The sequence below is a fragment of the Lactuca sativa genome, chromosome 4, assembly GCF_002870075.4.
Source record: "Lactuca sativa cultivar Salinas chromosome 4, Lsat_Salinas_v11, whole genome shotgun sequence".
Taxonomy (NCBI): Eukaryota; Viridiplantae; Streptophyta; class Magnoliopsida; order Asterales; family Asteraceae; genus Lactuca; species Lactuca sativa.
In genome coordinates, this window is record NC_056626.2 from 351572752 (window position 1) to 351597152 (window position 24401).

The 24401-nt window shown below is 39.8% G+C and overlaps 1 protein-coding gene across 1 annotated transcript; it reads left to right on the forward strand.

Moving 5' to 3' along the window:
- The first annotated feature begins 22935 nt into the window (after positions 1 to 22935).
- LOC111906444 (protein CANDIDATE G-PROTEIN COUPLED RECEPTOR 7) lies at positions 22936 to 23874 on the forward strand. The gene has a single exon (XM_023902209.1). It carries the CDS (start codon positions 22936 to 22938, stop codon positions 23872 to 23874), a length of 939 nt encoding a protein of 312 aa, XP_023757977.1.
- Positions 23875 to 24401: the final 527 nt, after the last annotated feature.

The following is a 24401-nucleotide window of genomic DNA, read 5'->3' on the forward strand; positions in this document are numbered from 1 at the left end:
ACTCCGTATATTTTTTTTTTAATTTCTTTTGTTTCAAAAATATATTAAAACATATATTTTTTAAAATATTTTTTCATGGAATTAAAATACCAAATTACATTGAAAAACATTACATTATTTAAAAAAATGCAACAAAAAAAAAAAAAAAAAAAAAAAAAAAAAAAAAACTAAAAATACGAAACATAACTAAAAAAACTACCCCCTATTTCTATATTAGGTTCAAACAGATTCATTCATCGCCAGAAATATTCCCAAATCTTCGCTTTCGAGATCGTCTGCTTTCATCTTTAAAATCTCCATATCGGTTTTTGTTTGAAGCGTCGTTTGTGCCTCTTAAAATGACGTATGCCCTTCTATTATTTTTTGTTCCACCTGACTCATCATCTCCGCCTTGGTTTCTTGAATTTGGACATATCGATCAAATTTGTATTCAAAATGATCCATAACACTTGATCTTGAAGCCGATAAACCCACTTCTTTTTCTTTATTTCTTCCAACGGGCCGACAAAGAGGTTGCGTGTTTTCAAGATCTATCGGATCATCATTAATGTCAATGCATGTTCACCCGTCTGGTTGTTAGGAAGTTGCATCGGGGGTATCTAGAACGCTTTGAATCCGAAGAGGTTTGTGAAGTTCCTTCGGTTTGCTCTTTCCATTTTGTAGCATCTTTCAATTTTAGTCCGGGTTTTAGATATAGAAAAGGTTTGTGGGTTGGCGTTTTTTTTTAAATTGATCCAATGTTGCCTTAAACATATCAACACCATTCAACCCGCTTTTATGTTTCTTGCTTTGACCGGATCCCACTTCACACTTGATCAATTCATAAAAAATCCCTCTATTTTTGGCAGTTGGGAGGTGTCGAAGCTTCTGTTTTAGTTGCTAATTTGCGTTCCTTAACAAGAGAATTGGGGAAGAAGATAAAGTAGTTACACATTTGCTCCCCGAAGTTTGGTATTTTTTGTACCAAAGTTTAAGCAACTTGGTACTTTTTGTCCAAAAAACATAATCACTTTTGCTTAATATTATGTTTTAAATTAGTGCAACCTTTTTTATTTAAATATTAAGTGTTTGTCTATAAAAAAAATAGAATTTATGTAATATTAAATGTTTGTGTATTAAAAAAAATAGAATTTATGTAATATTTTTGTATTAAAATATTAGAATTTATGTAATATTAAATGTTTGTGTTTTAAAAAATATAATTTAATAATATTTGAAAAATAAAATGGAGTACTAGGAGTGGAAATGCTAAGATTTAGGTGTTCAGGCAAAAAAAATGGCATGACACTAAAAATAGTGACATGGCAGTGTATTAGGAGTGGTATCATTCCTTTTAGCTTAACTACTTTAATGGTGAGTGTCACCTCATCACCACAACTTACCACTAAAGTTTTAAGACACCTATCACTAAACAGACCACTCTATATCTTTTTTTTTTTTTAATTTCTTTTGTTTCAAAAATATATTAAAACATATATTTTTTAAAATATTTTTTCATGGAATTAAAATACCACATTACATTGAAAAACATTACATTATTTAAAAAAACGCAACAGTAAAAAAACCTAAAAACACGAAATATAACAAAAAAAACTACACCCTATTTCTATATCAGGTTCGAACGGATTCATTCATCGCCAGAAATATTCCCAAATCTTCGCTTTCGAGATCGTCTGCTTTCATCTTTAAAATCTTCATATCGGTTTTTGTTTGAAGCGTCGTTTGTGCCTCTTAAAATGACGTATGCCCTTCTATTATTTTTTGTTCCACCTGACTCATCATCTCCGCCTTGGTTTCTTGAATTTAGACATATCGATCAAATTTGTATTCAAAATGATCCATAACACTTGATCTTGAAGCCGATAAACCAACTTCTTTTTTCTTTATTTCTTCCAACGGGTCAACAAAGAGGTTGCTTGTTTTCAAGATATATCGGATCATCATTAATGTCAATGCGTGTTCACCCGTCTAGTTGTTAAGAAGTTGCATTGGGGGTATCTGGAATGCTTTGAATCTGAAGAGGTTTGTGAAGTTCCCTCGGTTTGCTCTTTCCATTTTGTAGCATCTTTCAATTTGATTCCGGGTTTGAGATATAGAAAAGGTTTGCGGGTTGGTGTTTTTTTTTTTCAAATTGAGTCCATGGAACCCTATCGGTTGTATTGGTTTGGTCGTTTTTTTTTCTTTCTTTTTTTTAGGTTGGGTGGTGGTGGTGTAGGTTGTGTTTTCGACACAAAATCTGGCAAAAGAGGTGGTTGTGATTGTTATGGTTGTAATGGTTGTGGTTGTAGTAGGAAAGGTTGTTGGTATATGAAACCGGGTTGAAATTGTTGTTGATACGGCAAGAAAGCTTGGAAATGTTGTTGGAAAAGTGGTGCTTGTTTGATAGGGGAACCGGTTTGGAGCAAATTCACAAAACCACCTTGAGGTGATTCCATGGTCAGGAATTGGCAGGGAGTTGTATTTAACACAAAAGAGTTATCGGGTTTGCAGTTTCAATAGTTTGGGGGGAGGGGTATTTTGATTGGGATCTATGGTTTTTGGTTGTAAAGAAAGTTGTGTGTAATTGTTTATTAGAGAAAAAGAAGAATGGTGTAAAAAATGAGGTTGTATAGTATGATATTTATACGTAAAATGGTTGGTAAAAAAATATTTGTTGTAAAAAAATGGACGTTCAATGGCTAGTCGAAAATGGTCAAGAAGCCCTAATTGGGCATTACTTCTCGTCATCGGCACAACGATTCTCCACGAAAATGCCTGACCACGAATGGCCAGTATAGTTTGCATGGAAAGTGCTTGTGGCCACATAGACTACGATTCAGTTCGTCCTCGGTATTCTGGATGGTCTTAGGTATTTATTGGATGTTTGTTTTCCTTTCAGTTACTAAATATTTAAAAGGTATGAGAGCTAGGTTTTTCTAGAATGGTGATGCCAATGGTCAAAAAAACACATTGGGTCAAGTAGGGTATGATCTTATCTAGAAAAGAAAATGTAACACCCCAAAATTTTCAAAAATTTCATTTAAATAATAATCCATGTTCCTTAATTATAAATTCCAACCATTAAGTATTTCTAAAAAATCCATTACGTCGACTAAATTTTCAAAAGATCAGAGTGTCCATAACAAAATGTTGGAGAGTGCGTGCTACGTCATAATGCCAGGACCTTACCCTTAGATCCCGAAGTACCTGTAACAACCTACAAACTGTAAGCTAATGCTTAGGGAAATACCTATAGCATACCACACATACAATCATACAAGTCTACATACGCCATTCATCCAAAAAAACATGTAAAGAAGCCATGGAAACCCTCCATGGTCTTATTCCGGATGTCATGGGAACCCCCACATGGTCTTAACCAACTGTCATGGGAACCCCTACATGGTTTTAGACAACTGCCATGGGAACCCCCACATGGTCTTCACATTACTACATAACATATTGATAGCACTTCCACAAATGATCATTACAGCTAAGTAACATGGGCCGACCTTGGTGCCTTCGACCTATTCGTATGGTGAGGAAACTCACCTCACTCAGCTGAACACGAACGCTGCTCGCCTAACAGTCCAAAATCACACAATGAACAATAATACCATAAAACCTAAATTAGGATTATACCATAATCTAATTAAAGAGTCCAAACACCTAAGTTGAAGTCCTTCCATAGTGCCCCAAAAGTCTTCCATTTGCTAATGGGCCTAAGGTCCATGATAAAACTATTAATGGGCCACATGGCCCAATAACGCCCTACCAATACATTTATATAACTCTAAATAGGGCTTGGCCCAACACTGATTAAAGCCCACTACGCCTACAATCCAACACAAAGCCCAAAATCCAACTGGACTGCGTAAACCTACGTACCACTCCAGTACACCCAACGTACTGAATTTGAGAAGCTTTACGCACAACGTACAACTTGCTATGCACAGCATACTAACAGGTTGTGCACTAAACGACTATTAAGTGCTTAATACTTAAGATCTCAATGTCAAAATTCAGATATGGGTCTAATAAGATGTCTTAAGGCATAAAGTTGGCAGCTTTATGCCCTTGCATGCCATGAATGACCCCAATAGTCCATCCTTTCCATTAAAACCTCATTTAATACTTCTAACTTATGCAGGGAGTCCAAACCGCCATCAAGATGTCACCTTTATGCATCTAACAAGCTGAACGAGCTCATATCTATCTATTCTAGTATTTGGAGTTGCTCAACTCGCAAGAGAATGTAAAAAAGCCAAAAAGGGACTCCATAACAAAACCCTAGCTCAATATAGTGAAAGAGATGACAAGGTTATGACTTTACACCTCCAGAAGTTCCTCAAGATGATCTAGAAGCAGGATCTAAAAGCTCAATGACACCCAAAGCTTGAACACCACCATCTCCTTCTTGAATGCTATCTAAAATGGCCACCAACACACTTTCTAAGCTCAAGAATCACACTCACAAGGAAATCTGAGGTTAAGGGACGATATGAGGCTATAGAAGCTGGTTAGGGTTTAGTCTCAATGACTTGAGGATGCTTATATAGGTTTCAAGTCCAAAAATTAGGGTTTTGACCATCAGTCATGTACACCCCACGTACCCCATGGTAGGCCCAACGTACGTGCAAACCCTCCGCAATCATCCATCCTTAGTACGCTAAGCGTACTTCTGGAGTATGCCCAGCCTATGAAGGGACCGTTATGCAATAATTTTTTTTCAAGGGTATAAAGGGTAATTACCTGATTTGGAGTGCTACAAAAAAGGCGGTCTCAATATTGGTTCTTTAAACGCTTTTAACATTTCTTTTCTTTTCAATGGAAATGGAACTGTCTCAATGAAATCAAGTGTTATAGGTTATTAAGGCTATTTAATGAATTGATTCTGGTTTGGTTTTGATTTATATTCCAAATGCAACAAATGAAGATGGAGTAGGGAGTATGATTCTTAGCTTAATTTATCAACTTCATTATAAATGATATCACGTATTTTATAAATATATTATGTGCAATATCATGTACTCTATAATGTGTTTTTATTTTAAATTTGGACTGAAGGTACTTATAATTGTCCGAAAATGATATTTTGTGTTGACTTGAAGACTCATTTGATTGCGTCATTGGGCTCGGCTGTTAGTCCATTAGTTATGTACTCCGGTTTTGGGCCTGTCCATCCGTGAGTTTGCTAGGTTTATTATATAAAGATATGCTTGCATGCATATTAGGTTAACAATGCAGAAGCAACGATTACGATAGCATTGCAGATTTATTTTATTGTTCTTGTAAACCTCCAACCCTCTACAGTTGATGTTCTTGATCGAGCTCTTCTGAGGGTTTTGTTTATAATCATTCGACTCGTTTGATTCATCGTTGAGTTGTTCTTTATTTTGCATTCATTCTTACTGTTTAAATATTTATTCACCTGTTTAAGATCTAATCGATCTTCAAGATTGAGTTTTAAACCCATCAATTGGTATCAGAGCGGGAGGCTGTGTAATCGATACACTTCTTTTCTGTGAAAAGGTTTCAATTAGGGTTTTTCCGCAATTACTGATATTTATTGAGCCGTCATCTCATTATTGACGTATCTTGATATTTATTATTTTTCCCTAATATGAGTTATTACAAGTCTGATCTTTGAACAGGTTTTTCGATCATAATGGACGAGTCGCAATCGAATCCCATCAATATTTCCAACAGCATCCGTTCAACCACGAAGATTCCCATCCTATATACCCATGATTATGAAGTCTGGGCGCATCACTTCGAAGACTACATTATAGGATCTGAGGATAATGGATACCTCATATGGGAAGCAATCATTAATGGACCTTTTCTCAATCTGCAACGTCGAGGATTATTAAAACTCAAAAGGAGTATAATGATCTGCTGAAGGATGTTAAAGATATTGCGCAAGATGAAAAGGACAAATTCCAGTGCAATATCAAGGCGTTACGATTGATCAGATTCGCCCTTCAGTCTGACACCTTCAGGTTGGTAAGCTCATGCACGATGGCAAAGGAAGTTTGGGATAGACTTCGTGAACTGTACTCTACAGACGAGGATCTTGAACACTCTATCCAAACCTTGCTCTTATCTGAGTTTGGAGAATTCAGGCAAGGAGCCGAAGAAACTGTGACCCAGACGTTCGATCGCTTCAATCATCTTCTCAGCAAGATGATCAAACATGACATCGAAAGGAAGCTTATCGAGCAGAAGGTTACGTTTCTAAATGGTCTAAGGTCAGAGTGGAGAGCAGTGGTGTCCACGGTTAAAGCCCATGAACAGTTTAAATCTTATTCTTTGGCGAAACTGGTGGGTATTCTCAAATCCCAGGAGAAGATTGTGCTGAAGGAGAAGAACGTTGTTTCAAGCCTAGGTTCGCTGGCCCTCCTTTCAAAAAGTAAAGCTGTGATGGAAGAAGAAGATTTCAACTTGGAGGAGTATGACCTCACGTCTGAGGATTATGCTATGATGGTATCTAACCCCAAGAGGTTCTTTAAGAAAAGATTCCCCAGCAACAAAAATCGAAACTGGCAGGGGAGTTATAGTTCAGAAAAGGTTAATAATGAACCGAAGGTTGAAGAGCCCAAGAAGGAACCGAAGGCAGATGGTGATTCTGGAGTGAACTGTTACTACTGTGGTGGGAAAAACCACTATGCCAAGGATTGTGTCCTCAAAAAGATGGCTGAAAAAGATGAGGAAAAGGATGAGGAAGCTTTGCTACAGAAAAAGCTTGATGAGATGAGGAAGAAGAAATCTACCGCTAACCCTTCCATGAATGCTCTAATTGTGCAGGGTTCGGTTGCTGATGACGAGTTCGGTGGAGTGGAAGTTTGGTCAACCGACTCCGAAGACGATGAAGTGAGGAAGCCTTCGCATGGAAAGGCTTGTGTGGCTAAAGAGGAGAGCAGTGGAGGTAGGTGCTTGATGGTGTCTGAAGTATCTCAGATGAGGGGATACAACACTGATAGTGGAAGCAATGAACCGAAGGAGCAGCAGGATATGTGCTTTACGGCCAAACCGCTCAGCATGCAGTTCAACGAACTCGATGAACTGATCAAGAAGGTACAATCGGTTTTTGTTTCATTTAAAGTACCACAAAGCTCCTATGAAAAAGAACTAAAAAGTGTTAATTCACGAATCTCACATCTAGATAGTAGTTTAACTCAAACTCGAGTCACTAATTCTAACTTAACTGATCAATTAAGCAGGGTGTCTTCGAAGAGTGAGGAGCGGCGCATGTGGATCGAGTTGAAGGAGTCTGAATTAGTTAAAATAAAAGACGAAAACATTTATTTACAGAGAGACAATTTAAAGTTGTTAAAACAGCATAATGTTTTTTGTTTGATTGCAAAACGTATTTACACTAATATTACTCAGCTTCACTTGGATTGTGAGATAGGACAAAAGATCCATCGCATGATTTTGCCCTTCCTTGAGTTTAAGGAGGATGAAATCGATGCTGTAGCTTATAATTGTGAGAGTGTGATATCATCTGATGTCGTCAATCCGACCTATATGTATGGACTGGACAAAATTGAATCTTTCATTAAATCCAAGGACCACAAGGACATGCTCAAAAACCTTTTGGATGGAAATGATAGACTTAAACTGAGAACCGAAACCATACAAAAATTTGACTCTTTAAATGCCAACTTGAGCTCAGAAAATAAAATTGATGTTGAAAATGCATCTGAGCTTAATGAGGATGACAACATGAGTGAAATTTATGTAGAGGACACGGTTGACTGCTCAGAATTTGTAAAAAGCGAACCTGAAAACCACAAGAATCTAATTTCTGAAAATTCAGTGGAGTTCGCTCGATTGTCCCAGCAAAAGTCCCCGATCTTAGCAGAAAAAGCAGTTGTATATCAAAAGGTCAGGACCACTACAAATCAAGTGTACAAGGTCACAGGAGTAACCGAACATCAGACTGCTGAACTCACAGCTATCGTAAACGAAGATAATGCTGATGGCTGCGATGAGTTCTTTTGGTCAGCTCCAATCGATAATGCAGATGAAACTAAAGGCTTGTCAGAAAGGACTTCATGGATCAGTAAAGGTAGATACATACCAGAACCCTTGAACAAGCCAGACAATTTCGATGTGCCAAGTACCAGTGGTACGAAAGACATTCCTCAAGAGAATGGAAGCTCAGCCAAAGAAGAAGTTCCCTCTAGTTCGTCAGTTCAAAGTGAAACTCCCACAGTCCAAAGTGAACCGGCCAAGGAGAAACCGAAAATGAAAGCCAATATCCATCATCAACCGAAGCAGATGAGGAATAAGAAACGTGAAAGGAACCAGAGATACAGGAAGAATCTCTCTGAAAGGAAACAATTCTGGCAATCCCAGAATGCATACTTCTCACATCAAGACAAGAATCTGAAGGTTGAGAATGATCCTGTCAAAAAGCATGAGAGCCACAACAACCGAAAGCTAAGGTTCGGTTCGGAAAAGAATACCAACCGAAAGCAAAGGTTCGGTTCTGAGGATGACTCCAACCGAAAGCCAAGGTTCGGCTCACAGAACGACTTCAACCGAAAGCAAAGGTTCGGTTCTGTTATCAAAGGAAATCAAAACTCTAAGGTAAGTCCCACCAATGATCAAAAGCAAAAGAGTCACCTAGAGTCTCCAGCCAAGAAGTCATCTCAATCTAAGCCCACTCCTTCTCATTCATCTAACTCTTCTAATTCTTTCAATTCATCTCCATCTTGCTCTAAAGCTCATTCTGTTAGTTCTCAAAAATCTCATTCGTCAGCTGAACAAAAGAGCAAACAGAAGGTTTCTGCATCCAAACCAGAGTCTAAACCGAACGCACCTAATCCTAATAAAATAAAAGTCTTTAACATTAAAAAGAAAGATGAAACAACACTCATAAAACGAACATATCTTGTTGACATCTCTCTTACTATTCCTGTTCCTGTGAAAGGCTCACGTGGACCCAAGAAACTTTGGGTTCCTAAATCTGCTTAATTTTTGCAGGTTATAAGTGACGAGCAGTTTGACGAAGAATGGTACATCGATAGTGGCTGCTCACGTCACATGACAGGGAGGAAAGAGGAGCTCAGGGAATACAGGTCTCTTGCAAATGGTGGCAACGTTAAGTTTGGAAACAACTCTTTTGGCACCATAAAGGGATACAGAATGATAACTAATGGTGATTTTACTATAAGGAAGGTGGCATATGTGGAAGGACTGCAACACAACCTCATCAGTGTATCTCAGCTTGTTGGAGGTACAGGTCTCAAAGTCTCATTCGACGATGAAGGTTCTGAGATTATTGAGAAGAAGACGAAGAAAGTAATTCTCAAATCTGAATGTAAGGGTGAAATGTTTCCTCTAAACCTCAAACCCATCAAAGGAAACCCAGCTATATGCTTGTTATCAAAAGCGCAATCTAACGAAAGCTGGTTGTGGCACCAAAGACTCTCTCATCTCAACTTTAAAGATATCAACAAACTTGTCACTGGAGGTCATGTTCAAGGCCTTCCATTGCTCAAGTTCGACAGAGATCATTTGTGTGCTGCATGCGAAATGGGGAAACAAAGTCGTCAGAGTCATCCATCCATAATTAACACTAAAGTTGTTGAACCACTCGAATTACTTCATATTGATTTGTGTGGTCCATCATCTATCGAAAGCATCGGTGGTAGCAAGTATATTCTTGTTATTGTTGATGACTTTTCACGATTTACATGGGTGTTCTTTCTAAAGCTCAAATCTGAAGCGACTCAAAAGCTGAAAGTGTTCATCAAACAGATTGAAGTACAGCTCAAGAAGGTCGTTCGCAACATCAGGAGCGACAATGGTCTGGAATTTAAGAACAGGGAATTTGAAGAATTTCTAGCAGAAAAGGGAATAAGTCACAACTTCTCAGCTCCCTACACACCTCAACAGAACGGAATTGTCGAAAGACGAAACCAATCTTTGTGTGAAGCTGCCCGAACTATGCTAAGTTTCACTTCCTTACCTCTTTATTTTTGGGCTGATGCTATTTCTGCTGCTTGTTTTACACAGAACAGGTCATATCTCAACAAGCGCTTCACGCTCACACCTTACGAGATTCTGAACAACAAAAAGCCAAATGTGAAATTTTTCCACGTGCTCGGCTCACGGTGTTTCATCTTTAACTCTAAAGAACACCGCAACAAGTTTGATGTCAAAGCCGACGAGGGAATATTTCTGGGCTACTCTCTCACTTCCAAAGCATACAGAGTCCTAAACAAGCGTTCGAAGAAAATCGAAGAGACATATTACGTGACCTTTGATGATAGTTATGTCAAAAAGCTACAGGCCAAAGAAGACACATCTGGGGAAATCTTTCCTCAAACTGGCCAAGTCACAGTCTCGATCGCTAATCTATATGAGAAGTTTATGGAGCTGTTTGATGAACCAGAGAAAGCCACTCTCTCAGAAGCAGGTGCAGCAGACAACAAGGTAGACCATATGAAACAAATTGTCGAAGAAGCTGCCAGGAGAATGAACGAAGGAGGATCGAATTCTGATGAACCTCTATCCAACGATGCTTCAGCTGAGGGGGAGCCAAGCTCACATGCTGAGGGGGCGCCAAGCTCACATGTTGAGGGGGAGCCAAGTTCTCCAACTGCTCCAGAAAGTCAAACTTCAACCGAAAGTACTTTACCAACCGAAAGTGCTTCACCAACCGAAGGTGCATCAACGTCTGAAAGCCCAACACCACAAGAAACCTCTGATCCTCAAGCTTCTCATAGCTCATCTATCGAGGGGGAGCATGTTGATATGTCACTTGACTACGAAAGCCAATCCGAGCCAGAAGAAATGATCAATGCTGAACTGGACCCCACCTTTGATCCAAACTACCCTCCTCTCACCAAATGGACCAGAGATCATCCTATATCTCAAGTGGTTGGTGATGTCTCTGAAAAGGTTCTGACCCGATCACAACTGAAGGAAAAATAGACATCCTTATTTTCCAAAGTTGAGTTTTGTATGTTTAATTCTTTCGTATCAAAAGTTGAACCGAAGACAGTTAACACTGCTCTCGATCACTCCGATTGGGTTCAAGCGATGCAAGACGAACTGAACGAATTTGAAAGGAACAAAGTCTGGCGCCTCATTCCAACTCCTCCAGATGCCTCGGTTGTTGGTCTTAAATGGGTCTTTAGGAATAAAATGGACAAGGAAGGGAACGTGATAAGGAACAAAGCTCGTCTGGTGGTAAAAGGATATTGTCAGGAGGAAGGAATTGATTATGAAAAGACTTTCGCTCCTATATCTAGGCTCGAATCTGTAAGAATCTTTCTTGCTTATGCTGCTCACAAAAACTTCGAAGTTTTCCAAATGGACGTCAAGTGTGCATTTCTCAATGGAGAACTAGAAGAAACAGTGTACGTGGAGCAACCTCCTGGGTTCGTGAACGAAAAGTATCCAAATCATTGCTACATTCTGGATAAAGCTGTGTATGGACTCAAACAAGCTCCGAGAGCCTGGTATGAAACGCTAACTAAATTCTTAAAGATGTCTAAATTCAAACAAGGTTCGGTTGACCCAACCTTCTTTCGCAAAAAGGAAGGTAACTACCTTATGATAGTTCAAATTTATGTCGATGACATCATCTTTGGCTCAACGAATCCCAGCCTAACAGTTGAATTCAGAAAGCTGATGGAGACTAAATTTGAAATGAGCTCAATGGGTCCTATTAACTTTTTCCTTGGTTTAAATATTAGACAGGGACCCGAAGGCATCTTTATCAATCAGGAAGCTTACACGAAGACTCTCCTAGCAATGTTTGGTATGATGGGAGACTCCAAAGTCAAAGTCCCAATGGCATTCGGCACCAAGCTAACTCCATCTCTAGACAAACCAGCTGTTGATATCACGCTCTATCGTCAAATGATAGGCTCACTAATGTATCTTACTGCTAGCAGGCCTGACATCATGTTTTCTGTGTGTTACTGTGCTAAATTTCAGGCAAACCCACGCGAACCTCACATGCTTGCAGTCAAGAACATTCTACGCTATCTCAAGCGAACTGCCTCCTTAGGTCTATGGTATCCATCCAACTCAGGCTTCTTCGTTCAAGCCTACTCAGATACAGACCTTGGAGGATGTGGACTCGACAGAAAAAGCACTACTGGCGGCTGTCAATTCCTTGACGGGAAGTTGGTTAGCTGGCAATCCAAGAAACAAACGTGCGTGTCGTTGTCTACTGCCGAAGCGGAATACATAGCCGCTGCATCCTGCACCTCTCAAGTGATTTGGATCCTGAGTCAACTTCGAGACTATGGACTCAATATGAAGAAGATCCCACTATATTGTGACTCTGAAAGTGCAATTAGGATCTGTCATAACCCAGTGCAACACTCTAAAACCAAACACATAGCACTGAGGTATCACTTCATCAAAGATCATGTGGAAGATGGAAACGTCGAAGTACACTTTGTAAGAACCACTGATCAACTGGCTGACGTCTTTACCAAAGCTCTTCCTGAAGCATCATTCAACAAAATATTGCAAGGGCTAGGTATGATGGAATCGGAGTCAGTACCTAAAACTACCTCTCAACCTCAAACGTAAGAACCGAAATTGACCGAACGTTCAGCTTTGGTTGAATAATCTGACTCCCTCATCCCCACAAAGGTAGTTTTCTTGGTTGTATATTTCATGTACAAAGTTGTTTATCTTATTGTTAAAAGTATTTTCTGATTGCTTGTCTAAATTCCTTGGTTTTCTAAAATTTTCCAAAACCGAAACCTACCGAAGGTTCGGGTTCGGTTTCTCAAAATTTTCCAAAACCGAAACCTACCGAAGGTTCGGGTTCGGTTTTTCAAAATTTTCTTGAACCGAAACCAACCGAACGCTCGGGTTCGGTTTTCCAAAATTTTCTTGAACCGAAACCAACCGAACGCTCGGGTTCGGTTTTCCAAAATTTTCTTGAACCGAAACCAACCGAACGCTCGGGTTCGGTTTTCCAAAATTTTCTTGAACCGAAACCAACCGAACGCTCGGGTTCGGTTTTTCAAAATTTTCTTCAACCGAAACCAGCCGAACGTTCGGGTTCGGTTTTTCAAATTTTTCCAAAGTTTTTTTTTTACTCTTCCAAGTCTTATTTTTTTTCTCTTACTTATTTTTTTATTTTTTTATTTTTATATATATCAAAAACACCAACAATATTTTTCTCTTTTAATTTTGTTTGTGTGCTCGTTCGTTTATGGAGATATAATTGTTGGATTACTTAAGTGTCCCTAGAAGCATGCTGCTGTATGTGTCCCAAGCCTCATAAGATTTTGAATAATAGCCTTAATGACTTGGTATAAACAAACCTTGTCTTCCCAATTAGGCTATCATATTTATTCTGATCGTGAGCTACCTCACTCTCTTCTCACATGAGATAAGAGTAGTTCTGCTTGGTCCTTATTTTCGCAGCAGAGGTACTTTAATTTCTTACACCATCTCCATTACATTTCTTCATTACATTCGTTTCATCCTGTAACCCTTGAGACTCTCAGAAATTACCACTGAGGTTTATGGTTATACAACAACTGTGTTTATGATCTGAGTTTCGTGCCACTACGAGCTGAGTGAAACCCAATATTCAACACCAAATCTGAATTGACGGTGAACAATAAATTTGCTCAAGTTTTCACCAATGAATTGACGGATGTATCCTACTGAAATCTCAAATTTTTATTTTTGTGGGACTCCTATGAAATTCTTAAACACCATAACATTTCTTCCCTTGGGATCCAGTTTTTATTTTTTTGTTGAGATTTAAAAAAAAAAAATTCTCCCCAAGCTATTTAAAATTAATTCCAACCTACTTGTTCAACAGACTACACCGGTCTCACAAGTACTTTGTTCACTTTCTTTCTTATTTCAAGATTAGAATTGTTGACTCAAAGCGAAAGCCACCCTTAAGTAGCCTTATTAAAAGAAACCTTTCAACATTTATTAATAAATGTTTGATCGTCATTCAACGGGAAACCAAATTAACACTTTGAGGTCTCTCTTGATCTCGAAGGAAGAGATTCGTGCCCGGGATCATTTGTTTCGTGTCATTATTGACATCACAGTCATTCCTAAAAAGAGTTGCTTTATTTCTTTTCTTTTTACACTCTTTGCACGAAAATCTTTGATTTTCCAATATTCCGTTACTAATAATTACAGGCTGTATTATTGCTTTGGTGGTTAATTTTCAAGCTGTGGTCAAAAATCATCCACGTGGGTATTTACTTCAAAAAATGTCATTTACAAGATAAGACAAAAAGTTGCTGACTCAGGCGGGAGTTAAAAGGATTGAATTTCAAACGACGGTAAAAAGGGAACGCGTGTGAATTTGGAACGTCCACCCTTTTACTGACATAATGGACGCGTGTTCGAATTTCAAGCGACATCTCTATGGCACTTAAAGGCGCGTGAGGATTTGAACCGGTTTATTCTGAAACGGCGCTTGTTGGGCGGCGTGATCCTCGGAATCTGACACTCTCTCTCCTACGTGATCATCGCATGCCTTAACTGTCACGCATAGCAGATTTGAAACGATTTTTCTCTCTCCTTTCCCCCACTATAAAAGGCAGTCTCTACTCTCATTTACCTCTTTACTGCATCCGGAATTTCCAAGAGAGCAAAAACTCCCAACAGCTTCACTGTTCATCTTCTTCTTCTACCCTCAACAATGGCAGAATCATCCTCCGTCCATGCAACCTCCCACATCCTTCCCATTCGTCCCCAACAATGCTTGGTGATCGACCTCACTCCTTCGTTGTATGATTCTTATATGACGCCGATCATCGAGTGCTTGAAGTACTCTCAGATCGCTCCTGCACTCACTAGGGTTGAATCTGTGCCCATGGAGATTCTTTCGCAGGTATATGCGACTGCTCATTACGACAAAGCAGTCGAGCGGGTATTCTTCGAGGTTGCTGATCACAAGACCTCCATTTCTCGCCAACGCTTTGGTACACTGCTAGGGTTGGCTGCTGATCCTTCACGAGTTCATCCGGAGTCGATTCCGATTGGGCATCTCTACAACATGTTTTACAACATGGGGTACACGGAGGCGCTCCCCTCCATCGCAAAGTTTAAGAAGTCCTGCTTGCCGCCACAATGGAACGGCCTGTTTACAGTCCTCTTCAAGGGCTTATCTGAACGGAGCTCAGGATCCGATGGTTCAAGTCGACTGTTCATGTCGATTATGTATGCAGTTTACAACGGGCTCAATCTAGACTTTGGGTTGGTCATCTGGCAACAGCTCATCCAGAGCCTTTCTTCCTCTTCACGACACTCTGAGGTGTCGTACGCCCGGTTCTGGACAATTATCACAAAGTGGGCGATGGACAAATTCGACATTCCCACTGCTGCAGGTGCATCGATGTCTTCGATCGGTACTTTCATACCACGAAGATCATCGTCTCTGATGCATCCAAGTTCTCGTTCATTGGCTCTATTCCGGAGACAATGTACGACGATGTTCCGTCCGACAGCAGGATCATCCGGACGATAAAGGAATTCAAGGCGTCTGGTCCTAGGGTTCTAACACAGGAAATGCTCAAGTCAATCCATGACGCTGACAAACCTGTCAACAGGGGCAAAAAGGCGGAAAAAGGGAAGCAAGTGACCAAGGCTCCTAAAGGTCCTTCTCCCAGGAAGAGGAAACAAACCAAACCGGCACAGTCCCCGCAACCGAAGAGAAGGAAGACTCAACCGAAGCGAAAGCTTATCATCGCTTCCTCTTCGAGTGATTCAGAAAATGAGAGTTCGGGTTCGGACGGCTCTCAAAGAGGCGACACCCCTCCCAGAGGCAACACCCCACCCCAATCACCTACCCCAGACATGGAAATTCATGTCTCACCAGTTCCTTCACCTCCTCCACCCATCCCTACTTCCATTCCCACCATAAACCCCTCCACCACCCTACCAAAAACCTCTTTCCTATACCACCACCCATTTTCACAGATACCACTACCACAACTGCAAAGGTTACAACCAACGTATCTGATATGGGGGTTCATACCAGTGCAACCGAAACACCATCCGTAACCGAACCACCTCAAACCGAAACCCAGCATACAACCGAACCTACCCATACTCAACCACCACCCGAAACACCACCCACACACACTCAACCTGAACCTACCCACACCACAACACCCCCAGCTTCACCACCCCCACCATCTCCAGATCATGCCTCTGATGGAGATAACCCATTTCTTGGCGGTGACAACATGACCTTCGATTCGGTCTACTTTAGTCCGTTTCAGGTTCTAAGTGACGATAAGGACGATGCTCCAGTGACAAAGAAGCATCTAAAGGAGCTAAACGAGAAGGTTGACTTACTTCTTGCGTCATCCACCAACTCTCAGTCCTCTCTCTCTGAAGCCGCTCTTCAGAAGATTGTTGACGCCTTCTCCAGGGCTCAGCATGATTCTGTTGCTTCAGCCACGGCCGCTATAGACACCTCCACAAAAGCCTGTGAGGCTGCGACCGCAAAAAGTCGATAAACTATTCTCCGACGCCTCTTCCCTGTTGAAGTCCTTACAGGAGAGCGCTGATGCCACCAAGACAACTTTGGAACCAATCGTTCAGCAATTGGCTAACTTCGTCTCAACGGAGTTACAGTCATTCGCTACATTACGCCAATCTATCAGCGATGACAACTCGGCCCTTCGTGCCTCCATTGACGAGCGCCTCGCTAAGCTTCAAGAGGATCTCGCAGCTGAAAATTCGTTAATGGACGTTTTAGCGAGCAAAACAACCGCCCTTAAGGTCAAGAGCACTCAGATTTCAAACTATCAGCAACAGCTTGAAGCTCTTCGATCCGAACGGGAGGTTATAAAAACTTGTGTTTCGGATGTACACGCTGCCCTATCTAACATCCTGGAAGCACACGATCCCATTCTCAATCACTCGGTGAGGCGAACCCTTGCTGAGAAACTTACTCCCGCCATGGACCTTCTTAGCAAAATCGAAGGCTTACCTAGTTTCATGTCCACTCCGAAACAAGGGGGAGAAGGGAAGTCCGGATCGAAACCACCTCCTTCCTCAACAACTGCTCACACAACCGAACCACCTCCGACTGGTCAAGCTTCGGGTTCGGGTGTGAAGGATAAATGGAAGAAAATAGTTGAGGAAGAAGATGAAGATGAAGACAACAAGGAAACCATTGCTGACTTGCTTAAACGCAAAAACAGTCGCAATGTGGAAGACGACAATATTCGTGTGGCGCGAGAGGCTGAAGAAGCCGAACGCAAGCAGAAGGAAGCCCACGATCTCCTCGAGAGCAGGAAGACTCTTTTCCCTGCCTGGACTCGGGAGAGAATGATCAAGGAGGCCATAGACACTCCTAGCATCCTATGGCTCGAACCGGTGATATCGTTCGACTGCAATAACTCTGTTGATTCGTAGTTCAATATGCCGTTGACTCGAAAGGCGTTTATCTTCCACGCCTTCTCCAATATTTATGAAGTCCCTCATCCGAACGCTGAGGTCGATAGAGAGCTTATCGAGTTCTATCTGAAAGCTGCTCAACCACAATATCAGACATGGAGCGCTCAGAAGATCGTGAACGTTCGGGTCTTAAAGCCTTATACCGAAGGGAGATTCATCAACGTTCGGTTCAGGGTGATAAGAGCGTCTGCTAGAACCGAACATCTTATATCTTTGGCAGACTTACCGAACTTAAACCCTCGTGATTGGATTGTTTTGCACAACATCCTTTTGACGAACGAAGCAGAATATGGTCCTATTATAGACTATCTCAAGAGGATGATTGTTTGTTACATCATGGAGGTTGCCCTTATGGATCAGGAGATTGCCACAGTCTTCAAAAAGAAACCGAAGATAGCTCCTGTGGGATCGGCCAGTGATCTCAATCAAATGAAGATGGGCAAGATCGATCCGAGACGTACTTTGGTCATGTTCACTAGAGCAGAAGGACAGAAATGTCTCTTTGCTTTGGCGGATAAACATCTTTACACCAATACTTGCCTTGAGCATGTTTTGTCTATCATCCAAAGGTGTAAGGAGAATGCAGCAGACGATGTCAAGTACTTCAACGACATGATCCAATGGTACATCAGATTCAGGCAAATGATACTTGCTCTGATATCTCGTCTGTTTGAGACCGTGAAGAAGAAGGTACCTGGTGCTGCTGCTGGCCCTAGTAAAAAGTGAAGATCTCGCTCCAATTGACGCAAAGGGGGAGATTGTTGAGTTGAAGACTCGTTTGATTGCGTCATTTGTTAGTCCATTAGTTATGTACTCCGGTTTTGGGCCTGTCCATCCGTGAGTTTGCTAGGTTTATTATATAAAGATATGCTTGCATGCATATTAGGTTAACAATGCAGAAGCAATGATTACGATAGCATTGTAGATTTATTTTATTGTTCTTGTAAACCTCCAACCCTCTACAGTTGATGTTCTTGATCGAGCTCTTCTGAGGGTTTTGTTTATAATCATTCGACTCGTTTGATTCATCGTTGAGTTGTTCTTTATTTTGCATTCGTTCTTACTGTTTAAATATTTATTCACCTGTTTAAGATCTAATCGATCTTCAAGATTGAGTTTTAAACTCATCATTTTGTACATAAAGTACATTGTGATGATGAAAAGAGAAAATATTGGGACTCAAGGCTTAATTGGAACTAAATAGCTGGCGAGCTTAGGATTTCTACATATTGTGCATCTTGGACTTCTTATTTGTGTGATGTGGAATTGATGGACCCAACCATTACAAGACTTAATGTGTAACATCCCAAACCTCAGAACCAGATTTTTTGTTTTTATTTTATATAAAACATCAACCTAATGTGTTTATCAAAACCATAAGGAAATCATAATGTATCCATAATCATCCAAAGTACATCAAAGTCAAATAAGCGGAAAGTCATGATGTGTGCGATGTGATCATCCCGAGCTCTTCCCATTCGATCCGGAAGTACCTGGAACATAAACTAGAAACTGCAAGCACAAAGCTTAGTATGTTCCCTAAAATACCACATACCATACATATATACCAGCTCAAGGCTGTGTTGGGTCTATTTCACCCTCAGGTCTATTTCACCCCCGAGTCTATTTCAACTCATATGTCAGCCCAACGCCATACTGGGTCTATTTCACCTCAGGTCTGTTTTCACCCTCGAGTCTATCTCAACTTATATGTTAGCATAAGGTTGTACCGGGTCTATTTCACCCCATATACATATAGCAAACAGGCACACATGCATGTAACATATACAACAGGAGTCAAAAAGACTACAAGCATACATATAATCCCTATTGCCCTACAGTATAATAAGAAAACTCACCCTCAGTGTGTTGTCAGTCAAATAGATGCTAGGGCCTCTAAACCAGAGAATCCATGTACTCACCAGCCAAATAAAACCCTAATTAATAATTGGATAATAAACCATAATTCGGACTTTGATTAACTAATCTCGACTCCCAGGGTAAAAGACCATTTTACCCTTCCCTCAATTGGCCCAAAAACCGTGGCCCAAAATCAATGGCATAAAAGCCCAATAATAGCCCAATTCCTAAAGGACACTCAAATCCCAATATAGACCCAAATCGAAGAAGACCCAAGCTCTAACAATGGCCCATAATCAGAAAGACTTGTGGCCCAACAAAGGCCCAAAACCCTAAAGTCAAAAGATAGCCCAAATCACAAAAGCCTATGACCGGGTCGCGAAAATTTAAGCATTCCAGATGTATGCCCAACGTACTGGATGGCTACGCCTAATCGGGGACTCAGACGTGTATTCCCGACATACTCCCCATGTTAAGCCATTTTGCCATTAAGTCCTTATTACTTAAGACCAAATGTCCAAATTTCAGATCCAAGCCTTAGGAACGTCTCAATCCGTAAAGTCACTAACTTGGAGCCTTTGCATGGCTTAAATAAACCCAACCCCTAGATTTAGCATTCGACTTTCACCAAGTGGATATATACTCATGCATGGTTGATCCTCAACCATCAAGATGCTAACTTTATGGAATAGGGATCTCAGAAACATCAAGAGGAGCAACTCATAACTTCTGGACTGGTAAAATTCCACTAGATTTCATTCATGGGACCAAAAAGTGTCTAAAACTCCACAACAACTAGAACTAAGCATAAAATAAGCAAGGTCCAAGCTTTATACCTCAATGAAGCTGTAAATGATGAGTGGAATCTGGATCTACAAGCTCTTCCCTGGTCAAGGCTCTTTCTGTAAGATTCTTCTTCTTGGAGTTACACTAAACACATACCAAAACACACATAATGTCAACTCTCTCTTGAAATGAGCTAGGGTTTCGAAATAGGAATCAAAGGGGTAATGAAGGCTAGGAAATGAGAGAACCTTAGGACATAAGGTTGCTTAAATACAGTCCAAACCCTAAAAATAGGGTTTGTCCCCTAATTACGTACACCCATCGTTCAGGAGGAACGCCCGGCATACGCACCCTCCTCCCAAAATTACAATAATGCCCCTAAGGACCAAAATTGCAAACTAATTACACACCAAGGGTCCCAAATGAAAAATACTTTGAATCGGGTGTTACAATTCTCCCCCACTTGAATTAGAATTTTTCCTCGAAGTCTGTTGCCACAAATAACTTTAGGTAATACTCCCTCATCTCGTCCTAGGGCTCCCACGTCCATTCTAAACCCTTTCGGTGCTACCATTGCACCTTTACAAGATCCATCACCTTGTTTTGTAGAGTCTTTGTTCTCCTGGAAAGGCTGTCACTGGTCTCTCCATATAATTCAACTGCAGAATCATCAAGCAAACATTTCTGCAACTGAGAGACATGAAAATTTTTATGGATCTGACTGAGCTCCGCTGGCAGATCCAAATGATACGTAACCCTGCCCACCTGGGCTAACACCATAAAAGCACCAATATACTTGGAGCCTAGCTTGCCCCACTTCCTGTATCGAATAACACATTTCCAAGGTGACACCTACAGGAGCACAATGTTCCCAACCTAGAACTCTAATCTGACCAACATCTATCTACATAACTCTTTTTTCAGCTCTGAGCTGTTTGAAGTCTCTTGCGAACCTACTAAATCAATTACGTCGTCTTGAGTACCACCTTGGTACTCCTCCTGATCCGCTGACCGACCTCACCCCAACACGGGGTCCTACACTTCCTCTCGTAGAGCATCTCAAAAGGAGGTCGATCAATGTTGGCGTGATAACTGTTGTTATACGAAAATTCTACCAAAAGAAGATACGTATCCCAACTACCGCCAAAATCCAGAACACATGCCTGCAACATGTTCTCCAAAGTTTGGATAGTCCACTCACTCTGACCATCAGTCTGTGGGTGGAAAGTTGTGCTGAAATGCAGACGAGTACCCAACTCCTCATGGAATCTCTTCCAAAACCTGGAAGTAAACTGAACATCCTATCATAGACCACAGAAACCGGCACCCCATGACGTGCCACCACTTTCCAAATGTAGATATCGACCAACTTCTCCGTCGAATTGCTCTCCTGGATTGGAATAAAATGTGCGTTCTTGGTCAATACGTACACCCAATGTACAGATGGATACGCCCAACGTACGAGGGAGCTACCCTGTCTCATGCATCCTTCGAAGTACGTCTGGCGTACCTTATGTACGCCCAGCGTACTAGGGTCCTTAAGCCAAAAATAAAAGAAAATTAGTAGCTAAGTTTTTACTTGACATATCGGTCATTGCAATCCTTTTAAATAAATGTTTTAATTTTATTTTTTTTAAAATCCTTAGCCCTCAAAACTGGATGTTATATGGACATAGCGTAGAAATATAGGTCAACAAAACTCTATATACATCTTATTTATTGTAACCATACATGAGTGATACTTATTTCATTGTATTTGATATTGAAATCAATAAAAAAAAAATTATATTGCTTGCGGGCGTAGCTTGATCACATTAATCAAGTGAACAAGTTAAATTTGTTAGTAATTTTAGTAACATAATCATCTCCATTGTCGTGTCTTTCTGGTTGGAATTGCCCATAAACCCCAGCAATCTTCCCTTTTTCTCTCGCAAAATGTCATTGGGTTCCAATGAGAAGGGAAAATGATAAATAACTACTACCTTTGGTCCATTTACAAATTAAACCCATTTAGTTATTATTTTTTCAAACCGAACGTTATTTGACGAGAGATATTACATAAATAATTCTTCCTCGTCTTTTTTGTAGCATTTCAACTCCTACATGGGCACAAGGTCAGAATAGTCAAATCTTACTTTTTACAAATTGATGATTTTGGTCCCTCCAACATAATATCTTCACTTTAAGTTTTAATTTTCTTTCTAATAAATTAAAACTTCAAATTCCACAATATTGTTTATTTTAATTATTTAAAATTGTATCCTCAAATTTTTTATTTCACTAAAAGTATCCAAAAAGAGTAGACTTGTAACACGAATGTTACACCTATTCACCATGGAAGAACCTCCTTACGTGTCCCCCCATCCTCCTTGAGTGAATTAATTATCAGAATAAGGACACCAATAACAAAAGGGTTTTTGGCAAAATCAAAAATGTAATTAAATTGCTATTTAGGGGTGTTTGTCTTTACTTTTTAGATGCCAAATTTTTTTTTTGAAAAAGTTGCAAAAAGAATTTTTTTGATTTTTCCAAAAAAGTTTTTTTCTTTATATTCAAAATCCAAAAATAGCTTTAAAATTGTATTATATTAATAAAAATTAAAAATTCTATCCTATACATTATCAAAAATTGTATCCTATCTAATCTAAACTCTAAAATAAAAAATATTACACTAGTAGTACACCTCTAATTTATTAATTATACAATTATAAAACTGAAGATCAAATAAGGACAATACATAAAAGAAGTTCTAAATAACAAAACCATATCAAGACATCAAATAGTTGATATTTCTAAAATTACCAAAAAGCCCCTGAAAAAAAAAAAAAAACGAACAGAAATTTCATCCAATTTTCAGATCACCAGCTACCCAAAATGAGGGTTTTAACAACACCTTTCACTGCTGTTCTTCTCCTCTTCTTCATCATCTCTCCACCACCCACTTCCACCACGGCGGAGATGGAATCTCCGACGATCCAGTCCGATAACCTCGCTCCCTCCCCTTATGTTCACTCCTCCTTCAACAAAACGTGCGATCTGTTCTCATTCCTCGACCGGAAATGCGACCCTCAGCTCTCATCTGTTTACTTTGCATTTTCCATCGTTTATCTATCCTTTCTCGTACACTGGATTTTGGTTTGCTTCAAGGTGAAGCCAACTTTTCGCAGGATTCATCTACTGATGGCTGGGTTGATACAAGTGAAGGCACTTAACTTGATCTATGCTGCTGTGAACGCTACAGGTGGTAATCGATCAGGTCTCTTCTTCTACATTTCTAAGTTCATCAGTGTTGTCCGTTTGTCGATTGTAATCCAATTAATCGCTTCTGGTTGGTATTTCATGGAACCGATCATGCAAAATGCGGATAGAATCGTTTTACTGCTTTTGATCCTTCTTCAGGTTTTAACAAATGTAGTTAGAATAATGATTGGGGATGCTAACAATTCTGTTCTTGACTGGATGAATTTGAACGATATGTTAGGGCTGATAGATTTAATTGCTTGTGGTGTTGTAATGTTCCCCATGATTTGTTCGATGGTGTATACGCACGCTGATGGGATGAGGGATAAATTTTTTGAAAAGTTAACTGAATTTAGGTACTTCTGTACAATTGTTGCGTTTTACTTGCTATTTCTGGGTGTTATCGTGGGAAATGATAGAAAGACTGGCCATATTGGATTAAACGCCATTGATGCTCACAAGTACTTGATCGAGTCTAATATGGTGATTGAAATCAACAGTCTGACTTTCTACATGATCATCTGTACCAATTTCAGGAAACAATTTGCTTTTCTTGTCGATCATCATGAATAGGTAGTAGAGATGGATGCGTGGAAAGCGGGATTTGATCATCTTCAACGTTCAATGGAGGATCAATTCTTGTTTAGTGATTCATAGTAGAGTATTATATGTTGTTGAGTTAATCTTCAAGTAGTTTTTTTCTTGAACAATTTGATGTAATTTGGAATTAATAGCTGTTTTGGAGTAAGTTCAGGTTAAAGTTTGTGTTTAATCTGTTAACTATTTTTGTTGGTGTTGATATGGGGATTTGATTTATCATATTATGCATGTAATCATAAGCCGAAATATCTTGATAATTATTATTCATGCACTAAAATCAAACATAAAAGATAAATAAATTAATGGTATACGTAACTAAATTTGAAAATGTGTATTTTTAAAACGTATTTTGGATGTATTTTTGTATTACATTTCTCAAATCTCAAAAATTTCTTTTTGGATTAATTGTTTTATCGTAAATGTTAAAAATATGATTATTTTGTTCATTTTAGATGAATTTGCTGGATATTAAGTTCTAAATCATGTTATGATTAATATTA

Excerpts from the sequence above, each read along its gene's own strand:
- LOC111906444 (XM_023902209.1), top strand. The coding sequence starts at position 22,936 with ATGAGGGTTTTAACAACACCTTTCACTGCTGTTCTTCTCCTCTTCTTC.